The sequence below is a fragment of the Desmodus rotundus genome, chromosome X, assembly GCF_022682495.2.
Source record: "Desmodus rotundus isolate HL8 chromosome X, HLdesRot8A.1, whole genome shotgun sequence".
NCBI classification, from domain to species: domain Eukaryota; kingdom Metazoa; phylum Chordata; class Mammalia; order Chiroptera; family Phyllostomidae; genus Desmodus; species Desmodus rotundus.
In genome coordinates, this window is record NC_071400.1 from 14,820,317 (window position 1) to 14,839,701 (window position 19,385).

General features: G+C 45.2%; 1 protein-coding gene across 6 annotated transcripts in view; it reads left to right on the plus strand.

Annotated features, from left to right (window-relative positions):
* FGF13 (fibroblast growth factor 13) overlaps positions 1-19,385 on the plus strand; it is a 579,899-nt gene that overhangs the window by 17,632 nt on the left and 542,882 nt on the right. The window contains exons 1-2 of one of the 6 annotated variants that reach the window (XM_053917458.2): positions 9,636-9,746; positions 10,881-11,087. In XM_053917458.2, the coding sequence (XP_053773433.1) occupies positions 11,039-11,087 (49 nt within the window). In that variant the 5' untranslated portion in view covers positions 9,636-9,746; positions 10,881-11,038. Of the gene's footprint in view, positions 1-9,635; positions 9,747-9,793; positions 9,811-10,088; positions 10,219-10,717; positions 10,778-10,880; positions 11,088-19,385 lie in introns of those variants that run through there. The other 5 variants (XM_053917457.2, XM_053917455.2, XM_053917460.2 and 2 more) reach the window with 5 other exon arrangements.

Here is a 19,385-nt window from a genome sequence, read left to right on the forward strand (position 1 = left end):
CTTTCTTTCTTTCTTTCTTCCTTCCTTCCTTCCTTCCTTCCTTCCTTCCTTCCTTCCTTCCTTCCTTCCTTCCTTCCTTTCTTTCTTTCTTTCTTTCCAAAGAGCTCATTTATTTATTTATTTTTAGAGAGAGGGGAAGGGAAGGAGAAAGAGATGGAGAGAAACATCAGTGTGTGGTTGCCTCTCACGTGTCCCCTATTGGGGACCTGGCCTGCAACCCAGGCATGTGCCCTCACCGGGAATCAAACTGGCGACCCTTTGGTTCACAGGCCTGTGGTCAGTCCACTGAGCTACACCAGCCAGGGTGAGAACATTTCTTTCTGCTGAAACTCCCACAATGTCTAGGACCTCACTCACATGCATTTCTTTCTTCTCCATAGGTCTTAGTAGCTATTTAGCTGAGGATGGGCAAGCAGCCTGGAACTGGGAATGGAAAACAACTCGTGAATTATGTTATCATCTTCCCAGAATTTTCCATGGTTTATGAAGAAAAAAAGGGCCTTTATGTGACTTGACCTTAGTTATATGACTTCCCAGGGAGTCACTTTATAATAACACTTGACTGGCAGTGAGGTTCCGGGTGGTGTGGAATCTGTATCAGTATGGGTATAGTCATGAAAATATTGCCATAAAAAGGGGTTATATATATATATATATATATAAACTATGCTTATATAACTTGGGAGGATCTAGGAGAGTGAAGGTCCAGAAGGTTCATACAAGAGGATCGGATATATGTCTCTAATGACTTCAACTGGAAGCATTGGGGTTGAGGAAGCCAGAACTCACAGGAATTCTGAAAAGGCATCTGGTCTAGCTGCAAAAGGTGACCAGGGAGTTGGAGCTCATAGAGAGATCTGTGAGGCTATATGGACTGTCACAGCCTTCTGAGAATAGTGATTTCTAATGGCTTCACTCCCACCTTCTGAGACTTCAGTGAGTTTCTCTCAGTGGCAAACTGAAACCTGAAGCCACATAAGGAAGTGTCTTCTGGGTAACCTAGTTCCTGGCCTTTGTCAGAAGTGGCAGTAGTAGCTGAGCTGACAACAGACATTCTATCACTGTGCCCCAGCAGGAAGACCAAAGTGTAGCAATGCAGGATTATGGGTAGGGCTAAAATGGTCCCTGGAGAGGACTTCCAGGTACTGGGTCCCAATAGCATAGATCTATTGACTGGCATGCTTTATTTTAGTCTCAGAAGTGTCCTCCTCACTAACACCAAAGCCAGACCATCACTTACTCACTAGTCATGCATTCTTCCAGAATCATCTGGTCCATGCCAACCAGTGCCAAGACTGTTATGTAAGTCTTCTTGACTGTGTCAGCATGTGACAGTACAAAGCACATAGGATTTTGCTACAGAAAGACCTGGGTTCACATCTTGCTAGTGCTATTCACTAGCTCTGGGAACCTGAGCAGATAAAATGCTCCTTCCCAGCCCTTTTCACTATTTATAGATGAAGGGTGACAATATCTAACATTTTTTTCAAAATTACAGTTTATATTCAATGTTATTTTATGTTAGTTTTGGGTGTACAGCATAAGTGGTTAGACAATCATATACTTTAAAAGGGTTCCCCACAATGTTTCCAGTATCTACCTGGTACCATATGTAGTTATCGCAATATTACTGACTATATTCCCAATGCTGTACTTTCTATTTCCTCGACTATTCTGTAACAACCAATCTGCTTCTTAATCCCTTCACCTCTTTTATCCAGTCCTCCAACACCTCTCCTCTCTGACAACCACCAATCCGCTCTCTGTGTCTATAAATAAATGTGGGGGAGGGGAGTAATAAGGAGGAGTCCTGCTGGACCCCAGCAGTGGGAGAGGGGATAAGACCATGAAAATGGAAAAAGAAGGCTGCACTGGCAGAAGTGGAATGGAGAAGAATAAAGAATTACAGAAGTAGGAAACCCAGTAGGGAGTGTTCCTTAGAGAAGATCACAATTAGCTGCAGTCTGGCAGGTCCACTGACACCAGCAGTGTGATGGATGCAGTCATGTAGACAATGTGTCAGGTGCCTATCCATTCTGCACCAGGTAAATCACATCCATTGGGTTACAAACAATTTCAAGTTAAGAAAAGTGCAGGTACAAGTGTCTCATTAGAAACTCGACTTGATATTTCTCGACCATCTTCAAATGACTCTTCTCTCCCTAAAATGTAACAGTCATATCAGTATCAGCTGTGTATCAGGGCTCTTTGGCAGGTGTAAATCCAGGCCTCAAAGTAGGTTCCAAGCAATTTCCCAAAGACGGGGAGGTCAGAGGCAAAAAGCACCTGTGACACAGTGAAGGTCACTTAAGTGGCTAGAGGAAGAGGTGGACTCTCAGAATCTCTCTTTTCTAAAAGCCTGGGCAATAAGATAATTGGAGAGAAAAAAAGAGAGGAGTCTCAGGCTGGCATCTTTGAAAGAAAGGGAGTTTGTGGTGAAGTCTGTTCTTTAGGAGTCAACAACTGTGAAATGAAGGGAGAGGTGGCAGGATCGGGCAGAAGGGGAAGTTACACTGTGCAGCAGGACCAACAAAGCCGTCACCAACCAGATGGGGAGCTATGGACAGAGCAGTGTCTATCAGAGAGCCTATGTTGATCTGAAGTCACTAGGTCTTGCTCACTTGCCGGATATGGGCTGCTTTAGGAAGGTGACCTCAGGCTAGGTCAGGATTCTACACTTGATACGGACCCTGAAGGAGCTGACAGCTGGAGGCTGCCCACTGACCCTGCTCCCCATAGCTGGCAGCAAGCCCTTCCTGGAAAGGGAATTGGAATAGCACCTATCCATGTCTACTACATGGAGGGTCACATGTTGCCAGGAAATGAATGAAAGCCCAATAAGCTCTGAGATCTCTGCTCTTGCTCTAATGCTTGGCTTTATCTTTGGCAAAATTTTAGAGGCACTAAATATTCCATAATATTTACAAAATATGCAGTGTCATATAGGGGAAAAAGCAGGGACCTTGGAAGCAGAAGGTCTCCTTCAGTCTCAATCTAGGGTGCTCCTATTTACTGTGATCTTGGATAGTTGTTTCACTTCTCAAGTTTTTTCATGCGGAAAATGGGGAAAATAATAGTCACTAACTCAGAGGGTTGCTTCGAGTGTAGAATGGCATAATCTGGAGAAATATTTAGTACAGAGCAAGAAGCCCAGTACATTAAATAAATGGTGTTACAATGATAAGGCTCTTTATTGTGCCTTTGATGTGCTGGGCACTATGTAAACCATGGGGTGGGCATGGGGGGATTAGTCTTAGAAGAGTTTAACCCAATACTTGTCATATAATAGCTTACAGTCTCATTGAGGAGTCAAAATATGGGCAAATGAAAGTGTGCTAGCTACTTACTACTATACCCAAGAACTTTTCAAGAAATAAAATTTTTCTACCTGAAGTGTTTTCTATTAGTATTGTCAGTAAAACCACTATAATGGAGGCAAGAAAAGGATTTGAAAATCTTCTGGAAATTGACTGAGGCCATGGTCTTTTTTGTGTGTATTATTTACTGGGAGATACAGTGACTCAGTCCTCTGATTCTGATATAGAGGATCAGGACCATGCTGTGAGGAAAAGGCCACCTTTGATTAGCCATTCCTCTTGACACAGGAGCTTCTGAATGATGTGGACTGATAGGGATTCTGGATGGAGCACCGATGTGTTCCTTGTTTTGGAGCTAGAGTAGATCCTTGAACAAGCTCTATTTCATTGTTTCCTTCTTCACTGGAGAAGAAAGTGGCAAAATATTTAAAGATGTTCATTCCTCACAGGCATCCCAACATCACATTACAATGGTCCAAATGTTCAATTTCACAGGAGGCACAAAGTCACATATATGTTTGGTATAGTTTGGAAAGGTGTTTTTTTTTTTTAGTTTAAGATTTCTTTCTTTCTTTACTTATAAAGATTTTATTTATTTATTTTTTAGAGAGACAGGAAGGGAAGGAGAAAGAAAGGGAGAGAAACATCAATGTGTAGTTGCCTCTCACGCACCCCAAACTGGGGACCTGGCCCGCAACACATGCATGTGACCTGGACTGGGAATCGAACCAGCGACCCTCTGGTTTACAGGCCCATGCTCAATCCACTGAGCTACACCAGTCAAGGCCAAGATTTTTTTTTATTATATTTTGTTGTTTATGCTATTACAGTTGTACCCACTTTATCCCACTTTGCCCACCTACACCCACACCCTCCAGGCAGTCCCCATACTGTTTGTTGTTCATGTCCATGGGTCACACATATACATTCTTTGGCTAATCCCTTCACCTTCTTTCAACCAGTCTCCCCCTCCCACCTCCCCTCTAATAGCTGTCAGTCTGTTCCATGTATCCATGCCTCTGTTTCTACTTTGTTCATCAGTTTATTTCATTCATTAGATTCCACATATAAGTGAGATCATATGGTGTTTGTCTTTCACTAACTGGCTTATTTCACTTAGCATAATCTCCAGGTCCATCCAAGATTGGAAAGGTCTTAGTGTGAAGCTGTTTTTGGGAAGATCATTGACATCTCTCCTACAACTTCTCCCCACTCTAAAGTCCCATTCTAGTCTATAGAAGACCAAGAAATGGAGACAGCTTGGTCCAAGAGTCATTCTAGGATTCTCATTTCAGTTATCTATTGCTGTGTATAACAAATCACCCTCAAACTGAGTGGCTCAAAAAAAAAACCCCAAAACAAAACCCATTTTGCTCACAATTCTGTGGGTCAGGAATTTGGACAGGGCACACCAAGACTGGATCTTCTCTGCTCCATGAAGTCTAGAGCCTCACAGTTTGAATGGCTGGGACTTTGATGGCTTTTCTGGGGTCCTATGTCTACAGCCTTGGTTCATACCATCAGCTTGGTTCCTCAGTTCTCTTTCACATGGTCTCTCCATCTAGCCAGCTTGGGCTCCCACACAATACAGGTCTTAGAGAATCTGCCTTCTTACATGGTGATTGACTTCCCCCAGAGAGAACATGGAGCTGCCAGATCTCTTAAAGGCTAGGCTTGGAACTGGCGTAGTATCACTTTGGCCACATTCTATTTGTAAAAACAAGTCACAAGGCCAGCCTGGATTCATTGGGACATGACCTGTAGAGGGTGGAGTGGCATATGCATACAGGCTTAGGAGAAATTGATGGTCACTATTCCATTCAGTATTCCTGTTCCTCCATAGCTTATTAACCCTAAAATGTAGCAGCTAAAATTTTCCATTTAATTTTGCTCATAATTTTATGGGTTGGGAATTTGAGAGGAGGTCCATTGAATTCTCCATTGAGGGGTTTTCTCACAATATTGCAGTCAGATGTCAACTGGGACTGCAGTCATTTGGTAGTTTGCCTGTGCTGGACATCCAACATGGGTCTCTTTCTTGGCTGGCAGTCAACACTGGCTGTTGTCCAGGAGCTCAGCTAGCACTGTCAGCTGGAGAGCCGAGATGTAAACTCTCCAGCACCACAATCTCAGGGTATGCACACTGCATGCCTGGTGCCTGGCTTTCTCCAAACAAACATCCCAAGAGGGCCAGGTAGAAGGTACGTGGCCTTTTCAAAACTAGCTTAAAACCCATAGAGCATCACTTCCACCATACTGTATAACAGTTACAAGTTCACCCAGAGTCAAGGGGAGAGGTCATAGTGGCCATCTCTCAGTGGCCATGTTTTGAAACTGCCACAGTCACTATCTTTGGAGATTATCTTACCCAATGCTTATTTTACAGAAACTCACCAGCACACCTGATGTTCCAGTAGAAAGCAATCTTAAATTGTGATGTAGATCAACACTGTAGGGTTTGAATTGGAAATGAATCCTTGCAGAGCCCTCTAGTATTTGGATCTCAAAGTTCACATTGCTGAGACGTGAGCTTAAAATTAAAGTGACTTCCAACATCCAGATCTTAGTCCAGTGGGCCTTTCTTGAGCTCAGGTACCCTGCTTGGAAGTGTAGTTTATGCCAAGCTGCTTCCTTTTGGACCGGCTTTCTGCTGTGGTTTTTCTCCCCCAAATGAAAAACACATTTGGTCGAGTCAGAAGTGATCGAGTGAGAAGCAGTCTTGTCACTAAAACATCTAATTTGGCCTTTCCTGATGACAATGGCTCTATACTCAGCTAGTCCAAATCTGCCAGGAAAAAAGCCCAAATTGTATCTGTCCTCTGTGCCCCCACTCACCCCACTGTGAGCCTCCAGTGCAGACATTGAAACATTGTGGCATCTTGCCCAGAAACACCGCTCAGAGCTGGGAGAGGATGAGCAAACATGGGATCCAGAGCCTGGTGTCCAGAGGCATTTTGGGCACTGGTATGAAATAAACACAGGGCTAAGAGGATGAGACTCTTGGGATCTTTTCCACTTTCATACCAAAGACTCAAGCCTCTGCCCCTTACTCCAGAAAAATAACCCTGGCTCTCTTAGAGGTGTGTCCATGTGGCATTTTATTATAGAATATTGATTTACTTCCAGGACTAGGTTATTCATCTGCACAGAAGTTGTGTCTCAAGTTTTATCAGATGTTTGGAGTTCTCTCCCATAGAAGGGGCAGAGACAACATAGACAGGACTATTTTACCATAGTGCAAGGCAGAGGAAAGTGGAGTGATCAGGTAGTGCAAATTGCTAGACTGAAAAGTGAAGGCCCTTTCACCCTAGTGGGACAGGGCAGAAGGATCTAGGTGGGGAAAAGGAAATGCTACAGACTAAGCCAGAGCTTTATTGATGCCTCAAGAGTGAGTCCATTTGGCCCTGGCTGGTGTGGCTCAGTGGCTTGAGCACTAGCCAGTGAACCAAAAGTCCATCTTTAAACCAAGAAGAGGGTCCTTATGAAGAATCCAACCATGATGGAACCCTGATCTCAGAATTCCAGTTTCCAGAACTGTGAGAAATAAATGTTTGGCCCTGGCTGGTGTGGGTCAGTGGATTGAGTGCAGGCCTGCAAACCAAAGGCTCGCCAGTTCAATTCCAGTCAGGGCACATGCCTGGGTTGTGGGCCAGGTCTCCAGTAGGGGGTATGTGAGAGGCAACTACATATCGATGTTTCTCTCCCTCTGTTTCTCCTTCCCTTCCCCTCTGTATAGAAATAAATAAGATTTTTTTTTTTTTTAAAGAGTGAGTCCAGCCCTGGACGATGTAGCTCAGTGGATTGAGCATGGGCTGTGAACCAAAGGGTTGCAGTTCGATTCCCAATCATGGCACATGCCTGGGTTGCAGGCCAGGTACCCAGTGGGGGCCACGTGAGAGGCAACCAGACATTGATATTTCTCTCCATCTCTTTCTCCCTCCCTTCTCCTCTCTCTAAAAATAAATAAATAAAATATTAAAAAATAAAATAAAAATAAAGAGTGAGTCCATTTGGTGGTGGGGAAAAGACCACTCTCTTAATGCCCTCACACAGATGTCAGACCTTCCAGCTAACCATCCCAAATTACCAAGTAGCTTGGGGGCTGGAGACTGGAGTATGCCTTTTTCTAAGCTAGTACCAACATTATTTTCATGTAATATTAAACATCTCACAGGGCTTTGAAGAGGGGAAAGCCCCTTTTCCATTCCCCAGAGAATGCCCGTGGCCTCCTTAGCAGGGTCTTCATTTAGATGAGATTGCTTGACCTAGCACTTGAATATTCATAATCCTTGGTCTGTGCCATGAATGCCCTTATGACATCATTGATTTGTCCCCATATGTACACACATCACTATATTTTCCTTGCATGAAGTGTTTATTTTCTTTGTATTCTGATTATTTCTTTTGCAGGTAGCAAAGTGATCTATACTTGACTTGTTCTTTGTTTGTGTTCATGGACAGAGTCCACTAATACTCCAAAGTATATTTCTCTTCAACTCACCACAATCATATTAACTAACCTAGCTTTAGTCATATGTCAACTATTAGTTTCCTTCAAAGAACAGGCAAATACCTGGCTTCCACCAGGAAGTTACACTTGTTGGAGGTGCCATTAGTGATATTGCTTGGAGTGGGGGGCAGTTCTGATCTGTGCAGAGAACTTTCTTGGAAAATTTAATGTGGCAGGAAAGCTGAGTCAGGATGTACATCAGTATGATGCTTAAGATCTCCCAAGACAAAGGCTGACTTTTTCCCCAAAGAAGTTCTTGTTGCTTACTGGGGGAAAGGGGGAAAAGCAAGTGTTCTGTGTATACAAGAAAGGAGAGAGGGAGGCAGGGAGGGAGGGAGAGGAGGAGCGAAAGAGAAAGAGAGAGAGAGAGAGAGAGAGAGAGAGAGAGAGAGAGAGAGATGGAGTTTTAGAAGGTGCTGAGTTAAGGGAGTTCAAAAAGATGTAAGAGTTTAGGATTGGCAGATAAGTCCAGTAAAAATGTGCTTCCCACCTCCCTTTAAGAGGCCAATTGGAATGTTGAGAGACCATGTGACTTAACAGACGAGCACTGTCTAAAAACAGACCTACCTGATTTCTATCCTGGCTCTCCTAATTTTTTATCCAGGCTCCACCACTTACCAGCAAGTTGATTAACCTCTTGGAACCTCAATTTCCTCATTGGTAAAATGGAAAAAACAAAGTCTCAACAGTTCCTAGGCCTGTTGTGAAGATGAAATAAGATAATGATGTATTTAGCATGCTGCTTGGCACAGGGTAGGTACTAAATCCATGGTAACTGACTATTATTGGGTGTAAACTGTCTAAGTACTGTATCTTCTGCCCCTCTACGTTTTCTCTAAAACCACTGAACTCTCCATTCCCTTTGAATTCAAGTCATTTGAAGAGAAATTCCTTCCCCCCCACCCCTCTGGAGTACTGATATTAATTAATGGTCTAACCTTGGGTTGGGTAATCACATTGTATCATCAACCTCCTGATTATTAGATATCATTTACAAGAAAAACAGGCCTGGAGTTCCTCCCAGACCTAGGACAGAGGCTGCAAATTTCATTTAGAGGGTTGCCGACCTTTAGACCCAGGCTGGCTGCAAGGGGCAGCCCACTCTCCTGGTCTTGAAAGCCACAGCAGGCTCTTGTAATTGGGTTACTGCCTAGGATTCAGTAGGACTAATCCATCTATATAATTTCTTCGCCTTGTTTAATGCCATTAATGAAACTGAATTAAGGAGCAGCTGGGGTTGGGTGGGACGAAGGGAAACTGATTTTCTGCATGGAAGTGGATGCCCCTCTTCACTGCCAGTCTGGAGACTATGGCCTGATTAATAGATGGCTCTGAGTCTTGCCAGCGGCCATCCCAGTCCCTCATCATAGTTTCAGGCTTCCGGGTATAGGTGCGCCCCGAAAAGGCCATCGGGAAAAGGGTTTCCTAGGACGTCTCAGGTCTACCCTGTCCTTCCTTCTCTTTGTTTGGCCCTTTCTCCATCTCAGTCCGCCCCCTCTTGTACAATTTCTGAGCAGTTTTCCGTCTTGTTGAAATATTCCGGGACCTTATATATGTTTTGTGACTAGTGTGTCCCAGGCGATATGTACTTATTCCAGCATTCGCCCCAGTCCCACCTCACTCGGTTTGCCTGGGGTTGGACATTCTGGGGGTGGGCACTCTACTCGCAGTTTGCCAACCAGAGCGTCCAGCAGTAGGAGGAGGGGCCTGCTTGCGGGGGTGCGGGTGGGAGGTGGCAGCCGCTCCTGTCAGTTTCTCTTGGTGCCCTAGTGACACCCAGATCCCAGCGCGTCCGTCTCACAGAGATCCCAGCTATCTCAACTTGGGCAGCTGGCTGTTGGAGTAGAGAAGTCGCCGACTCCTGGAGTGAGATTCCACCGCTCGCTGCAGGCTGTGGCCAAAAGCGGAGTTCCCAAAGTGTGGGTGGCGACCAGCGCGAACCCGGACAGCGTGGTGGGGACCGCAGGCGCTGGGAACAGAGGGGTAATAGGGGCAAGGGGAGTGTGGGGTGGCCTCGGGGCTCCAATCTCAGCCGCCGACAGTGCGAGTGCGCTCGGGCAGCGCCTAGGGGCCCTGCGTGCCCCAAAGAGGCCGGGGAACGTCCGGCCAGCGCGCTCGCTTGCTCTCCGCTGGGCTCACTGGTGTTTTGAAAACCAGCGGCTGACGTCGGCGCGCCCCTGCCGAGCTCTCCCTTTACTACAGCCGGCCGGCGGCTGTGTGCCGCCCCGCCCTCGCTGGCTCCCGCTCCCCGCGTGCCCACACCTTGACGTGGATGTAGAAGGCGTCGGCCGTGTAGATTCACGGCTCCGGGACCCGAGAGTTCTTTGGAAGGAGAGCGTGAGCGAGGGAACGGGCGAGCTCCGAGGGGGTATTGGTGTAGTGAGAGAGCAGGTAAGGGCCAGCGGTCCCTGCTTCTCTGCTGTGAGCAACTCGGGCCCCCCTTTTAGCAGAATAATATGAACCTGTGAATTGATTGAACAGAAGGAAGGTGCGACCCTCCCCTCTAGATTCTCCTCGGGCAAGGAGCTGCGCGGTTATGCGGTGTAACAGGCTCACACGTTGCTTATCACATGTTCAAACATTTCCTTTTCGGAGAGGTTCGTTATTTTTAACTGAATATTTTCGTCTTTGTTTTGATTTTTAAAAAACTGTCCTTGGGATTTTATTTTGATTGAGTTGGCGGCCCGCTGCGGCTTGGGAAAGCGCGGGGCGGGGGGGGGGGGGTGGCGGCGGGTGAAGCAGCCCGCTGGCGCGCGGGGCAGCCCACCCAGGCAACTCCCCGCGCGGCCGGTGCGGCTGGGGAGGCAGCGGCCCGTCTTGGCGGCCCGGGGTTGGCAGTGCAGCTGTGCGCGAGCAGGCGGGCAAGCGGTTTGGAGACGCGCGAGGGACTGGGAGAGAGCGCGAGGGACTGGGAGAGAGCGCCGCTTTGTCTCTCCACTTCTTAAACCAGGCAAGCGGCTCCTCCCGCGGCCAGCCGCTGGGGCTCTTGGCGGCGGCGGCGGCAGCAGCGGCTCCTCCTTCACCTCTCTCCTTTCCTTCCCATTCTTTCACAGGCAGCAGAGGCAACGGCGGGGGAAAACGGATCCCGCCCCAAGCCACACCGAGAGGAGCTCGGGGTCGCGACTTGCCTTCCTAAGCACTCTCCCAAGTCCGGCCCGCTCCGCGAGGACTTCCGTCTCCTGGGCGAAATTTGTCAAGCAAGCTGGGATCTATGAGTGGAAAGGTGACCAAGCCCAAAGAGGAGAAAGATGCTTCTAAGGGTAAGCCTGCCCACCGAGTATGCCTGCTTCTCTTCCCTTGGTTTTCCTCGCCCCCCTCGCGTGCGCTCCGCCCTTCCACGGCTCCGGGCCTCCCTCCCAGAGCGTAAGCTGCCCATGACCTCTGCGACCCCAGGCGAGAAAGGGGGGATCAGGGGTGCTATGGGGGGGTCTGTGTTTGCACCACTTTCCCTCTTCCCTCGTGGAATTGTTGCCCCGCGAATGCCTCCAGCCTCTTCCACTCCCCCTCTGGACGCACGGAGGCGGTGCTGCGGGCAGCCGAAGCTGCTGCAGCCCGGATCACCCGGTACAGGGCTGCCTGCTCCCCACCGGCAGACTATCTGTGCAAGTGCATGTGCGTGAGAGTGCACGAGTGTGCATATGTGTGCTGCGCGGGTGCAACATGGTGACATACTCAGGAATCTGCCCCACTGTAAGAACCCAAGCTCGGATCCACCTACAACCCCCTCTCCCCGCCCCCCATGCAAACAAAGAGCCTGGCCAAGACGTAAAACCCCTCCCCCACGCTTCTTTCCCCCACAGGCCCCCTACTCCCTAACTCTGTAGCCCCCTCCCCAGGGGACAGGAGCTTGCAACCTTCCACATGCCACGAGCAAAAGTGAGCATTCCCGATGCCCCAGCGCCGCCCGCGCTGCGCCTCAGCAGCGCAGCCTCGCCAAGCCCCGGGAGAACAAAGGCTGTTGTCCCTTTGCCACTAGTGCCCAGTGGGAGCGGGCCTCCAAGGAAAGGAGAGTCCCCTCCCTGCGCTCTCTGGGGTTCAGCCACCTGGCCCGGGGCACCCGGTTGCCTGTTCCCTGGAGTGTGCGTTTCGGCCTGGGGCCTCCCAACGGAGGGCTGGGGAGGCGCAGCAGAGCAGGGCTCAGGCTAGGGAAAACTCAGAAGGAAGGGGCGTCCCCTTGGTCCCTGCCGGCCGGTCCTAGCTGTTGCCTTGCTAAACCCAGCTTAGCTCTGGCAGTAAACTGGAGACAGCATCCTTGGAAATCCAGATGCAGAGGGAGGCACAGAGAGGGGGTGTGGTAGAGCAGTGGGGGGAAAGGCAGATGCGTTGGGTGCAAGTGTCCAGAATGGCCACAAAGCAAACACTGGGATGGACTGGATCCGCCCGAACTGCAGCGACCCACGCTGAGTCCACGCTACAAAAGTGGAACTGCAGAGGGAGGGGTATGTGCGCAGCTTTCGTTCATGGGGCCCCGATTCCTCTCAGCCCTGGCCCCCCTTCCCTCCCACTCCTTTCCCTGTTCCTTTTTCTCTTCTCCTCCTTCTCGCCTCTCCCCATGTTTCAGAGCTTTCTTTCCCCGGGAGATTCTAGGGCAGCGCCAGACCTCCCCCGCGGAAAGTTGTCAAAGTATTCAGCTCAGGGCCTCCATCCTTGTTTCTAAATGGAACTGGTTCTCTTCCAACTAGGCAAAGCGTTGACTAAAGGCTCGGGAAGTTTATGGGGAGTTTAGATCTGTGGTCCTAAGGATCAGTGTGTTGCTACCAGTCTGGCTCAAGGCTAGAGTTCAACACCTCAGACCTCTCAAACCTGCTGGCTATTTGATACTCACAGGTTAATTGAAACTGTCAATTGGAAAGTAGAACTTCTGTACATTTCTAGAGCTTTCCTAACTGTAATGCGTCTTAATGCGTTCATATAATAAGAGAACACAACTTCTGGGTCTTTAAAATGTTCCCCCCCTCCCAACTGAGGGCTAGGATAGGTAAATGCAATTGAAGATTGTGCCACCAAATTGATCTAGGCAAGTGATTCCCCTTCTGAATCTGGTTGTATTTCAAGTTTGTTTCTGGAACTTTGGTTCCTCAGTTGTGAATTCCATCAGGTGGTTACCTAAACTTTATTTCAGGCTACCTTTAAGAGAACTCTGAAATCACATTCATTCATTCAGAAAGTGAATTGCTGTTTTAAGAATATGATTTGCAATTGTCCAGAACTGATTAAATCTGGAAACATTACAGCAAGTTTCTGTAGCTCAATAATGAAAATTTTACTAGTCGTATGTCATAATATTTTCTTATGTTGACTCACATCTGAAACTATATACGTCTCTGTAGGAATTCTGTAATTAGCATTTGGAATTATGGTTGCAATTAGAGTAAATTAAACTAATTTTATAAGACAACTTTTGAGAAGGAATTGGCTTTCCTGAGGAGATGGGAATCTTATGGCTGCTAAGAGCAGGAGTCTCATCTCTGCTTTTCTGTTGGTTGTTGAATATAGAGCATTTACAAAATGGTGAATGCCTGATAGTCATCAGTATTTTCCCTTTCAAGTATGTTAAAAGTCTCCTGTCACTAAATTTTAAACTCTACTTTTTATGCTAGAGATGATAGATACCAGGTTTATTGATATTTTTAATCAGTAAAGTACATTGACTGTATTTATGAAGAGGTTTGGTTATTTATAAATTTCCTATATATAGGTCATTAAAATTTTTTTAAGCTAGGGAACTCATGAGCACACTCTGCACAACATAGCAAGATATGGGATTGAACATTTAATAGTTAATTTGAATATCCACATGTTTGATTTTCAACAATGGTGTCACAGATGATTGAATCAAGTCAAATAACTTTGTAACAGTTTGAATGAATTTCATAATCTGTTTTCAAGTGTCTACCGCTCGTTTAAATTCAGCCTCCCACCCTGTCATTTGGGGTTTATGCCAGCAGCCTATCACAACTACATATGTGATTATCACAGAGTACTGCATTTCTAGAGTTTTTAAAACACATGTAGTAGGTAATCAGTTAATTATTTTGTGCTGCTTAGTGGAAATATGTTGTTTAGAGCATAGAAATTGCCAATTGTCTCTTTAAATGATGTTTTCTTCAACTCCTGGAGGTTAAGGCCAGTGATGGACAACGATCTTTTGGATAACCTTTCAATTATATAGCCAGCTAAGATAGACTCTCTCCTCTGTGGCAGGGGGGGAGGGCATCTTGATTCTCTTTGAAACTGTTATTATGGCCCCTTGTAGAGCAAATCATCTTTTGTGTATTTACTTAGGCTTCACATAAACTTTGAAATTGGCAGATGTACATATAGTTTGGGGCACTCAGGTCCTGAACAGGAGGACCTATTTCCATTTCAGCAAAAAACAAAGCATAACATTTATTTGTTCAAGCAGATACTCGCTTAGCTTTGACTCGCTGTTCTCTACCTTGTCACATAAGATCCTTTCAGCAGTTTTATGTTGGAAAAGCATTCAGTTAAGGCTGTGTCTGGTTTACTGCAACTGTGTTTCTGTGGCGTTGGGAAAATGTGTAGCCTGCTACAGATAAAACCAGATGATTTCTGGATTGAGTAAAATTGCTGGACAATTCTCGATTTCACAACTATCATTTGGTTTGTATGTAGCCACCTGTTTGGAGTTGGGTGTGTTTTTCCTATCACCTTTTCCCTTGTGCTTAGCCAGAAAGATATCACACCTAGCACATCTCAAAGCCACAATTGGGACTGCTGGAACGAGCATCATGCTGGGCTTATGCTTGCTGGCTGCTGGGCAGCGCAGGACAATTCCAGGCATAGTCCAAGAAGCCAGCCACTTGCACAGGTGTCGCCACATGCATTTATGGGCATGGCTCATTTTCTGCTCACTTCCTGGCCTTTTCTAATGGCCTCTCTAATCATACAGGATTAGAAGGACAGGGCATTGTGGTCATGCAGCCAGCATGTCAGTTCTTGAACACTGAATGCCATTCCCAAGGATCATCTTGGTGGGTTACTATAATAGCATCCAGCAAGTGTCACTCTCAGGCTTGCACCAGGTGAAGCAGGTGTTTAGAGGTATTTTAACCACAAGAAATCATGACGTTAGTGACTGCTTATTAAAAACTAGCAATCATAATCTACCTATTACTCATGTAGGCACTTGTTCTTTCAGCTTGTGAATAAATCATGGACCAGTGTTTTTATGCAATGTTGCAAGCCCCGTATTTTCTTCTGGGCTGAAGATGGTGATCACAGCCTTGGTGAGGGGGTGTGACCAGGGAGATCTCTAATTGGAAATGTTAGTGTGTTCTTGGGGATCAGTACACAAGATGAGTGCACAGTGCCCCCAAATCCTCTTCATTATTATTTCTAGCAGTGTGTAGCGTCTTCATTGACAAAGGCTGAAGCTCAAAGGGAGAGCAAGTTGGGACATGGGTTAGGGGTACTGTATCCTGTCTGTTACTTAGTACTGCTTCCTCTAAGTCTCTTTCTAGTGCAGTTCATATCATTAAAAGGGGTTAGGATGTGTCCTTGAGCTAGAGATAAAGGTGAGTTTGGTGTGGGAATTGGTTTGGGGCCTGGGTGAGAAGCAGAAAGTGAGCTGCGGGGTGAAGGAAGGGGTTGAGGTTTATGCCTAGAGCAGGGAGATGTCAGATGGCCTTGAGAACAGATCAGAACTGTGGAAAGAATTGGAATCAGGGTTTGGGTGGTAAGCTGGAGGGCTGATTTGTGAGGCAGTGAGTAGGGAGATGAAACTGTTAACATTCCAGGTCTCTTTGCAGCTGTACTGTTTTATGTTCAAATCAACTCCTCATTCTGGGAATTACAATCAACAGAACAACCAGAATGTGTTGCAGCTCTTCTAATACATCCAATAAAAAAGGATTTCTAGTGCCTGCTTCATTATGGCTTATATTTTTAGAGTTGAGAAATTTGAAAGGAATAGCAAATAATTGCCAAGATTAAATAATTCAAGGAGGAAAAAATACACGAATTAAAGTACAGTGAGTGGAGGGGATCCTACATGACTATTACCTTGTGGAGTTTAACATGATCGTTGAGATGTGAAGATTGGGCACATAATATGGTTTTAGCAATTAGTAGGGAAGACAAACATCTGCATAAATCATTGTCTGCCATCACTGTTACAGTTCTCTACCCAGAAGACATGTCAACACCGGGATTTCTCAGCACAGGCTGAGGACTGGATTTCAGGCTCATTGTCATTTGTGATGTGGTTCATTTTAGTCAGTCCTTACTAACTCAAAATTTACCTTACCTATTTGTTATACATCAATTCTACAAACTCAGTTGATTCAGATTTCTGGCATTTTTAAATGTCTCATTTTATCACTTTTATGAATGCCATGTCTTGAAGAAACCTTTCTCAGGGGTGTGGATTTCTAGGTAAATGAACTAATTTCCCTAAGAAAGTGAAATAGTATACAGTTAATAATCATTATGACCTCCATTCCAGTCAGCTGGTCTAATTTCTCCTTGAAATGGGTGGCCATTTATTTTTCTCTAAAGAGTTGTTTTCCAGGGCATTAACCCTGAAAATGTGAGCGTTATAATAGGAAAGAGAGAAGTTCTTGATTCTTGGGGCACAATGGACATGTGAAAGGCTGTTTGATTAAGGACCTGGGTTTGTGAGAAACAAAGCCTTGGTTACGATTACTGTGTGTGGAGATTACAGTAGAGCAGTCCCCATACCCTTCTCTTGCCTCTGCCCTTTAAAATGGTATTGACTTTCAATACCATTGGTTAGCATTGATTTTTAAATTGAAATGGTATTAATATCACTGGCTGATGGCCTTCCCCACAGGCAAAGGGGAGAGGGCACTAGGTGTCTGTCCTTGCTGATTCTTTTTAACTCTGGCTTAACTGCTGGTGTAAGGTTTGGGTTGACATTCTAGGGGGTGCTGTGGGGCTGGGCTGAGCTGGGTTGCTTGCTTGTCCTGCCTACTGTCATCTTTCAGCAGAGACCTTGGCTTTGGTTTGGACAATTACTATTTGGCCCAAAGGAGTTCTCAGGTGTACATGTCTGCCCTACTCTTTGGATTGGATCTGTAGTAGGGTCTGGGAAGAAGGAAAAAAAAATTGGGTGAAAGGCAGGCCTGGTCAGAGGCCAAATTAGCAAGAAGTTAATTAAAAAATAGTATGAACTCATTTCCTTTTTTGGAAGCAGATTATACATAGTAAAAGGCCCAAATTTAAAGCATACTTCTCACTTTTGACAAATGTTTACACCCATGTAATCAGCAACAAAATCCAGATACAAAATATTTTCATCACCCCAGGGAGTTCTATCATGTCCCTTTCATGTCATTCTCCTTTCGAAGGCAAGTACTATTTGATTTGTCATATATTAGCTTTGCCTGTTATTGAATTTTATGTAAATGGAAGCATGCAGTATGCATTCTTTGTTTTTGACACCTAGCCATCTCTCCCTCCATTCAGCATACTGTCTTGTCCTCTGGTTTCTAGGAAGACCCCTCCTGGCCCCCATTAGGAGTATTTATTGAAGATCTAGTCAGGAGGGAATTCCATGAAGCAGGGATATGTTTTGTTCATTTAGAATAATAACAATAATGATTATGGTTATTATAGTTATCATTATAGTAGCTTTTGAATTTTTGAGCACTTACTATTTACTAGGCACACATTATCTTTACATATATCTCATTTAATCCTCATGATAGCCGAATGAAGTAGTGATTAGTACTTAGGGGCTTTACAGATGAGAAAATGGAAGTTTAGAGAGATTATGTAGTTTGTATGAGGTCACACAGCTGGTGGATTGCAAATCACCAGCACAGCGCTTGGCAATGTAATGTATGTACCATGCACATGTCAAAACTCACTTGGTCCTTTGATATGTTCATTTCCAGTTTCTTGTCCTATCAGAAAGCTGTGTGATGGAGAAAGTCCCTGTCAGTGACTCACTGTGGCTTAACCTGAACATGCCAGGGGATATTTACATTTTAACTAATGATTGCCAGAGGCAGAGCTTTAACCCTGAGGAATTAATGTCTGTGGTTGACTTTCTGACGCCCAGATAGTTTGGGGAAGGAATTTCATTTGCGCTCCTAAAAATAATAGTTTTTCTGAACACTGACTGTATGCCAGGTATTTCACATGAAATATCTCATGAAATCTTCGTAACAATCTCTGGAGGACAGCTATACATACTATTATTATTCTCATTTGACACATGCAAAAACTGAATCTCAGAGATTGAGGCCAGAGGTCACTTGCCTAACAACATTACAGAGACAGTTTGAGCCAGGTTTCACTGGCTTCAAATCCATTTCTTAACCACTTTGTTATACTGCCTCCCTAGGCAGCATGACTGGTTCTTCTCTAATGTAGGTTTGCAAAAAGACAAAATTACTTCTGGTTTGCCAATGGGGACACAATTAGGAAGAGTGTGCCTTTACATGCATGAGTGTTTCAGGGCTGTCGTCTTGGTGCAGCTGAACAGATCTCTCAGCATTTCTTTCGGTGGCTTTTGCATACCAGGCACTGTGCTGGGCCTGGGCATTCGTGCAGAGATGAAACAAACCCAATTCTGCTTTAGGGGTGCCCTTTCCTTCCTCTTTGGCCTTGGGCATTGACTTTCTGCTTTCCAATGTTCATTGTCCTGCACTTGGCCATGAGTGTGACTTTTAAGATTTAAGCATTTGTCAGTTTGAAAATAATAGTACTTTTTTTCAGAACTGTGTCTGGGAGCTTGTTTCACCCGTTCTCAAGACTTCACTTCCTCTTAATTCACTGCTGGGTAAAACTTGCGATTGTTTATTTTTTTCCCATTACATGGCATATGTTCTGAGTCTGTCTCTCATCAGAATTATGTCTCTGTCTTTCTCAATCCCACCCATTTCTTCCTCCCTCTGTCCGTCTCTGCCTCCCTCTCTCCTTTTCTTTTCCTGTTCTTGTCAACAGATGTCAGTGGTTTTCTTTAACCAAGTGTGGTTCCTTAGAGTATGCAGGGATCATTGGAAGGTTCTCAATTTCTGGATTTTTTCCCTTGATAGCAGTACTAACTTCAGTAAAAGAAACTCCCCCTCTTCCACAGAAGAAGCCTTTCACTACTTATTATATAACTCATTTTAAATGGGAAAAAAGTGTGAGCTTTATATTTTACATTATTTATGCTGCCTTCAGTTAGATAATATTTCCCAAAATATATCTTGTTAACAGAGACACACACTTTGAACAAGCATATTAATTATATTCTCAAAGTTAGGAATTATGTAGTTTTTCTGAGCTGCAGAACCTATGTTTAACAGCCGTAATTAACAGTGGCATGTCTCTTGCATGGTGATAGGTAAGTTTAACAACAGATGTAAAACCCAGTTCTGAAATGATGTAGGTAGCATTTCTACTCTTCTTAAACTGTGGGCTAGTGAACAGATTGAGTTCTTACATATTTATCTTGCTGTTAAAAGTAGAAGTAAACAACCTAAAGAAGGCAGGCTGAGTTCAGTTCTTGAATATGCCTGTAGATACTTTCATAATCTTCTTTCAACCATGACTTTGAAAGTATTGTGAATTTACCTGCTTAT